At 34.0% G+C, this 8,349-nt stretch overlaps 1 protein-coding gene across 2 annotated transcripts in view; it reads right to left on the bottom strand.

Moving 5' to 3' along the window:
* Window positions 1-480: 480 nt before the first annotated feature.
* Window positions 481-8,349, bottom strand: part of card11 (caspase recruitment domain family, member 11) — a 59,355-nt gene continuing 51,486 nt past the window's right edge. For both annotated transcript variants that reach the window (XM_088936753.1, XM_088936754.1), the window contains exons 17-24: window positions 8,011-8,251; window positions 7,073-7,157; window positions 6,518-6,613; window positions 6,007-6,124; window positions 5,165-5,344; window positions 4,558-4,682; window positions 4,169-4,284; window positions 481-3,478 (exon numbers count right to left, since the gene is read on the bottom strand). In XM_088936753.1, coding sequence (XP_088792879.1) covers window positions 3,274-3,478; window positions 4,169-4,284; window positions 4,558-4,682; window positions 5,165-5,344; window positions 6,007-6,124; window positions 6,518-6,613; window positions 7,073-7,157; window positions 8,011-8,251 — 1,166 coding nt within the window. In that variant the 3' untranslated portion in view covers window positions 481-3,273. The remainder of the gene's footprint in view (window positions 3,479-4,168; window positions 4,285-4,557; window positions 4,683-5,164; window positions 5,345-6,006; window positions 6,125-6,517; window positions 6,614-7,072; window positions 7,158-8,010; window positions 8,252-8,349) is intronic.

Here is an 8,349-nt window from a genome sequence, read left to right as displayed (position 1 = left end):
TACTTTATTATGTCACATTCTTATAATGTTTTAAACTGTCTTGAACTGTGTAACGTATAAGTTCAATGTCCTATGAATATCATATATTTTGTACAGCATCATGATGCAATTGCATGGTGATGTTTTTTTAGTAGTTAGATTTTGGTTAGAGGAGTGGCTGATTTATATCTTTGCATAATCCCTTGAAATAATAAATCACACAATGCTATATACATTGCCTTGCAAATGTATTCCTATTACCTTCTTCTTGTTTTTTGCTTTGAATATGTGGAGTAGGTTGTGTACAGTATAATATAACAATAACAAATATTAACTACTAGTTCAAACCATAAGGAATGCAAACATTAAAAGGAACTAAATGTGAAAACTTTGAAAGATCAGAATATTTTTTCAAGGCTATATGGTTTAAAATGAAAAAATAGGAGTATTTTTTAGGTATATCAGTTTCTAAAACAAAGGATTAGATAGATTTGCTGTTGTGTCTTATAAATAAATTTTATTAAAATATATAGATATCTAGATAAAACACTATCTATATATAATAGATAAAACACTATAATCAAAATGAAAACAAAATGCTTTTCAATTACACAGTGAAGAACATTCTAAAACACAGCAAATGTATTTCAGAAATGGTTTCAACTATACTTTAACCCTGCAGGCACAGCTTTCCTTAAACTAGATTTTTAGGAATTCAAAGAAATTGAATTTCATATTTCTAATATGAACTCAAAACTTCACATGACATAACGTAAGAAAGAATTAAATATTTAACATTTAATGAGAAATTAAATGTTTAAATAAGAGCTTTAAATATTTTCTTATGTTTTGATTGGATTGGAATTCAAAAGCAACCACAGTAACCCAAATACGTCATTTATTTTTAATAAATTAGTGAAATGTATAATTGATTGCATCTGAGTTCTTCAAATTAGTATTTGAAAGGGCTTGTTACCTTAAAAAAAACTAAAGGGCCTGTCACAATTATATATGAGAAACCTTTTTCAAGTTGTATGCATTGCAACAGCAGAAAAGGACTACTATTTCTAAACATTCCTTAGACCTATTATTCTACAGACCTTATTAGCAGTTGCTCACTGTAAAGTTCCTCTATGCTGTGTAATCTTTCCTTTTAAGTGTTTTCTGTATTCTTTAGAAATGAAATGTTATGGCAGCAATAAATAGAAGAATTTAGATGCCATGAAATATTTTTAAAATAAAGCTTCTGGTTCCATTGTCTATCATATCCACAATTTGCACAATATTTGCAGAATATAGGCCTATAAACTAATAAAAAATGGTTTGAGATGACTGGACAATACTGTCAGTTTACAAACCAAATCTTTGTATGAGTATAGAAAACGATGTCAGATAATTTTGATTCACATTAAATATCATGAAATAATCTGTACCCAAGAGGAATTTTGTTTAGAAAAGCAAAAAAGCTAAAACCCAAAACTGACAAAAATGAAAAAAGAAAGACTTTATGATTCTGTGGTTTTGGAAAGGACCTGCATAAATTGGCTTCCTTGTACTACAAAAGGGGTTCAAATATTCATCCACTATTTATCCACTATTCATCCTTGTATTTGTAGAAGTAAAAACTTCTACAAAAGGTATACAGGCTGAAGGCTGAAGAGGATGAAGTTTCACTTTTAGGCACAAATTAACTTTACTTTCAATATAGAGCTTGAACAAATATCAAATTTTAATAATAATAATAATAATAATTTAATAATAACACCCCAAAGTACTGTTTTTTTATGAACTGGAGATGTCTTGAGTTTTTGTAATGTGGCAATGTCTAACAGAACTAAACTACAATCTTATCTTAAATTAAACACCTTGTTTTGTCTCTAATGTATCCAAATTACTTTCTAAGAAAACATTTTGTTTTCAACATTATGTGTTTGTGTTAGCTAGGATAAGAACACAGTTGTTGACTACTGTACAGTATATTTCTGGAAGGTGTTCATATTTTTACTAATTTATCTTTCTACTTTTACCAGTTTTCAATTACTTAATTACTTTTTCGGAAAGCCCTGTGTGTATTGTGATATTAACGGGCTGATCAAAGCCTGCACACAATGATTCTGAAATAAAAATTGTGTGTGGGGTGAAAATTACAGTACAGTACACAGATTCCAAAAATTCTACAAATAAAGTGCCACAAATTTGCTGGGAAAAAAGGAAAAGTACTGGAGCAGCTCTCATGCAGTTATGTTCCAATTTGTCAATTTTCTATATCTTATACAGTATGTAAGTATGGTATAGTAATTATTTATATATAATTTACTATATAAATAATTAATTTGTATTAATATAAACTTATACAACATAACAATTAAAATAACACACTACTATGGATATAGTTCTTTAAATGACAGTGACAGTTTACTGTTTTGTCATTTTACTGTTTTGTCATTTAAGTGTTCAGCATTAGTAGCATCATTGTCTCACGGCGTGGCAATCCAGATCATCTCTTTGTCAGATTTTGGTTTAGACCGTGCACAAAATAATATATCACAGCATCTTTCTTTGCGCAAGAACATTGAATGGCCATTGTCTTCAAACATTCGCAGGAAACATGATTTTGCATCTAAGTCTGTCAATATGGTACCCTTGTTACTTATCTATAAATCATAACAATTTTAGAATCTTGCATATTATTTTCTGTATTTTTTTATTATTTCCTATATTTTGTCTTTTTCTTTGTTATAGATGTACATCTATATAGATGTACTTAGATTTATAGACGTATCGATGGAATTCATTATTTAGCCTAATTATCTAAGGCTAAAGTGCAAAAGCTTCCAGTGTTTGTGCACACAAGGAAGTAATGTATATGTGGATGCACATGAAATTTTGTTGTAAATGTTACTGTATTTATTCTGTCCCAATATAACTTCCTTGTGCAGTTTAGACATCTTTTAAGGTTCTTCCTAGGACCATTGATGTTTTGCAATTGAGAACTTTCAACTTGGTATTAGAGAAGTATATCCTTTTCTTCTTTTTTCTGCTGAAGCCGTTTTCAAATTTAGCCAGACTGTCTACTGCAGACATTTTTTAATCAGCTGCAGACATTCGGGTTGCAGTCATTTCCTGTGCATTTCTTTGTACATGGTTTACAAACTTCCACTGAAGTCAAAACAGCTACAGTCTGGGTGCACTGAAAAGTTAAGACTGCATTGTTCCATCCTTAAAGTATGTGCCACCACTTCATTCACAAAGTTTGGAAATTAACTGCTTCATTTAGCAACTCTGGAACATTAACTAGAGAAGGTCCTGTTCAATCCACACTGTCTTCTTCTGTTCATCCAGGATTTTGTCCTTGATAACTTTCAAGAGGTCCTCAACTCCACTCCAAGATTCAGCCTCTACTGTAGCATAGAGACAAGGGAGGGACTCTAGTTCCTTTTCCTTTGAGCGACACTTTCTCAGAAACTCGTCCTCAGAATCTAGCTTTAATGGCAGTCTCCTGGAAAAAAAATGATTGAATGATATTTAAGTTACATTTCCCTGTGTGGAATGGTCAATTCAAACTTGACAGATTTTCCCACATCTTTTTAAAAATGAAACCCCAAAAATGCCCATATATGCGTCATTTGGTTCGATCAAAAAATGTGGGATGCATCTTATTCATGCTTATAATGTTCTCTTATCAAAATGACAGCATCTTCTAGAGAGTTTTCTGTTACTTTCCAAAGCTTTGACCTTTAACTATTGGGCTTGTATTTACTGTTATCCTTTTTCCTATAACAAGCTGCTTTTAAACACTGTTTGAGGAAGGATTAATTGACTCATAAGAGAAAAAAGTCCAAAATGAATATCAAACAGATATATTTTTAGTTAAAAAAATAAAAATGAAAAATGTTTTGGGATATCTACAATAAAACAATTGAAGACAGAGAACCTCACTGGAAAAATCTGAAAGAATGCAGGACTTAACCTGAAATGTGTTACAAAACATATGATATGCACCTTTGCTTTACAATTTGTCTACAGTTTAGAAAATGTAACCTTCTGAGGTTTTATTAACATGATGCAGGACTATGCAAGCAGCACTGGCATACAGTATAATTCGTAAACCACAATAGTAACTGGGTTTTTTACTCATGGATTTTTCTCCCATGTTTATAAATGAAATTATTCAAACAGCACAAAATACCTGAATTTCTTGATGTTCTTTTCACAGACTTTGATGTAGATGATGATGGGATAGATTTCCCTTCGGATCAAATCTTTTGTGCAGCTGAGTTCAGCTTCCAACAAGCAATGCTTATTCTATGGAACAAGAATTCAAATCCATTCTTTAGGTCTTTTTTTAAAAAGTGCAAAATCAACTGAGGTAACCACAATCTCCTCACAAGGACTAAATTGAGTGTCAAATGTACATGAGGATACTTGTTGTTAGACACAGGTGCAGCAGCAATCAGTTTTAAAGAATCTGTTTATGTATTGTACAGCACTAGCTGTTGGCCCAAAAGAAGCTACATTGGCAGTAATGCCCTCCTGATGACCACTGGATCACTGGATGTTAAAAGATTTTGGCAATACCTTGGCAGCAACAGCTTCAATGTTTTCTGTTGTGATACATTCATATGTATTGGCATGCTTCTCTTTTGAATATATGATAGGCTCTATCTTTTGCTTCTGAAGAAACTCTTCCTTTGTCAGAATATCTAAAAGGAAAGTAAGGGGACAGACTTGACTGTAAAATAGCAGCAGAAGTACAATAACATCATTGCAAAATACATGAGGACATTATCCCTTTGGAATGTTTATGAAAATCCAAATTAAAGTACCACTATTTTTGAATAACAGTAATAATAATAGTAAGGCATATCCTGGAAACAAATAATGTTAAACATTAAACCACGTTAAACCTAATTAGCCATGCTGGTTCAGACTATTTCTCCACTGGTGTTTAAGGTTGAAGCTTTAATGTCATTTCACATTATGCTATATAAGGGTGGTCCAGCAGTATTTTTTAATGCTTTTATACCACATAACTTCACACCCATCATATAATCATACATAAATCTTTATCCTTTATATTCAGGATTAATACACCATCACATACAGTACTGATGCACATTCTTACATTATTCATTTGATAGTCCCTTTGTGTCTTTTTTAGGCATGTGTATTATTTTGTTATTACCTGGCTTGCATATGTTAAATTCCATGGCTCCTCCTAAATTGAGGAACTTCTGTACAATAGTCTTGGCAAGACTGTTTGGTGCAAAAAGGACAGGTCGTTTACGCTGACAATGATGGGGAGTCACCAAGCTGTATGGAATCAAGTTTAAACTCTTGTTCAGGTCATTCTCTGTGTCCAAGTCTGAAAGTTCAAAACACACCACAAATGAAAACCATTTCTAGGTTGCAAAAGGTAATATCAGGCTGCAGTCTATGAGGCAATAACCTTTGCTAACAATGTACTGAAATTAAAAACTCAGAATTAAATTACAACTCTTTTCAGCTATGCAATTATTCAGATACAAATCTGTTGTTTTTGCATTCAGTAAAAATAAGTAATATAGGAGAAAGTACTTAAAGTGTAAATGTTTTAATATCTGATTTTCTCTGTGTTTTATGGTAAAATTATTTACCAGTTATAATTCAGACACAAGAATAGGCATTGATGTTTCAAAATTAGATTACAGGAGAAAGGTGCATTGTGCTTGAAATCAATACTGTACTGTATGTCCAATAGTCCTCTCTATAGCATTCTCTTTATTTTAAAACCCTTTTGAAATAACCATTTTGAAGCATAATAGGTACAGTCATGCCTTAGTTTGAACTTTATTTGTCACTGTACCTTAATTAAATTTTTAAGAAGTATTTTAAGTAATATATCTTTGATTTAGGACTCTCATATTATTATAAAGGAAGACATTACTCTACAGAAACCTCGGTGTCATTATTCGTACAAAGAATAGTGTTCACAAGGTGCCCAAATATATCTCATCGCTGGGATCGTGTAAGGTAAGGAAAGATTACCATCTGTCTTCACTGATTCAAAACTGGGCCGTGGAAGTGAGGAGGTCCCAGCGCTAACGATCCTCACTCTCTCTGTGCTGTTCATCCTCTTATACTTGTTCTCTGTCCTGCTTACAAACTGAGGGAAGAAAGATTTTTGTAATTCAATTGAAATTGTAATTAGATGTAATTAAAAATTGTAAGCATACTTAATTAAAGAGGGCAACCCTTCCAAACCCCTTCTCCAAGAGAAACAATCTAAGTTTGGTGTTTCCCAAAATTCAGGACAAAACAAAGCTCAGCATAAGTTACCACTCAGACAACTGCATATGAGGCAGCGTCGATTAAAATTCAAGCTATGACTACCAGATCATCTCAACACAGTCCACCACACCAAAAGGGTACCTGCATCAACTGTGAAGTTTTAAAAAAAATGCAGCCCACCTTCACTTTAAGAAGGTGACAGCAGGAATCTCTGAAGATCTATTCTGTGGCTTCGTAAACGGAGATCTAGATTACATGGTGCTCTTACTTGTAAGATCTGACCGATGAAAAAGCTTGCCCTAGACAGACGTGGGCTGGATTTTGGATCTGGGGGAGGTGGAGACTCCTCTGGCTGCAACGTATTCTGAAACAAAAGCAGGGCCATTTAAAAAAAAATTCCACTCTATTATTTAGAGTATATATGAGGACATATAATGTAAGTCTTTAATATGTAGGCACCAGGGAAAGAAATCACCAAGAGAAATACTTCTGATAGTTCTGACTGACTTTTTACTTTTTTAAGTTCCTGTTAAGGATACTTAACATGTTACATCTATTTCTGTACTGACTAAATGGTGATGTATCTAAAGACAGTGAATGTTTTTCCACTTTGCATTAAAAACCCAGGGTGTAAAGATTTCTGATAACTGCATTGAGTTCTTCCATTTTTGTAAAATTGCTTTAAATTTGCTTGTAACATAGTCCCTGTCGTCAGGCTGACCAATAGCAGCAGGAAATTCCCTTACTGAGATCCTGTGACAAAGGATTGAGCTATTGTCAAACTCTCAGCTTGCTAAGAGCTAGGCAAAGTTAACAAACTTACCCTGAGTGTACGCAGATTTTCTGTCTCATCTCTGCTCCCTCTGCACATTAGCTTCTGAATTTTTACAAGAAGCAGCTGCTGAGCCCTGAGGAATTAGGATTAAGTAAAACCTCATTATAGAACATTCTTCTCAATGGTTTTGAGTGTCATACAAAAAATATGATACTAAAAAAACATTTTGGCACATATGCGTTTTTTTCTGTGAAGAAAAAGCTTGTTGGGAAAATATTGTTTTTTAAAAAAGGAAAAATAATTACTTAGTCAATATAGTAATATTATTCTGTCTGATAAACACAGAACACAAAAGCATTTTAACGATATCCAAAGCACTATGGACAAGGCGTTTGTTGAGAGAGACACAGGGAGCTCCAGTGGAAGTCTCGGGAAGAGACCGGACTGTAGTAGAAAATGGTTAAACTCCCTTAATCCTAAATCTCAGGTTAGGATTAAGACATCTAGGAATAGAGGACAGCTAGAAATTGATGATTCAGATTGCCAAGAGCAGGGAAGTTCTCATCAGAGTAATGGCCTTAGTTGTTCCCATGTCTGCTAACTGGTAAAAAGAAGACAGGTGTGGAATGAGACTGGCCAAATGGAATCAACCAAGATTAAATACTTGTCATCACTACTCTAAAAACAGGAAACTACTTGCTTACCTACAAAGGTTAAATTGTGGGTTACTGTGGCAGATTTCCTCCCACACTTGGCTACCATACAGGAGGCTCTGTTACATTCTGTTGGCAATTCAAGGTTACCTCAGCTTGCTTGAACCCAACTCACTCAATAGTATCAGGACAAATGTACACTGCCATATGGGCAGTTCTATTCATAACTATGTGCTCAAGATCCACACCAAATAAACACTTCTACGGGTTGAGCCACCTGGAACTTTTTAGCATCTTATCAATTTAAAAGCAAAGGTCTTTGTGACACACTACCTGGAAAAGCTTGGGATAGTGCCTTTCTCCAGATCCTTGTCTGTAAAGGGGTCGACTCGTGCGCACAGCCATTCACACTTGTCTTGGTACATGGTATCCAGCACATGTACAATCTCGTCGCACTTCATACACATAGAGCAGCTGTCAGACTGTCCTGAGATATTCAGGTTCAGTCGAATGTAGAAGGAGTCTCCAGATACCAGGGACCCATCTTCCAGATCTTTCATCAGCTTCCTGTAAGCTAAGAGGAGAACAGTTTGCTTTAGGCCATCTGAAGTAAAATCAGTAACAGGGGCACTGAAATTGAACAGAAAAGCCTTAACACAAATATTAACCATG

The sequence above is a fragment of the Atractosteus spatula genome, chromosome 18 (assembly GCF_055471065.1).
Source record: "Atractosteus spatula isolate fAtrSpa1 chromosome 18, fAtrSpa1.hap1, whole genome shotgun sequence".
Taxonomy (NCBI): Eukaryota; Metazoa; Chordata; class Actinopteri; order Semionotiformes; family Lepisosteidae; genus Atractosteus; species Atractosteus spatula.
This window is presented reverse-complemented; position numbering and strand designations above follow the sequence as displayed.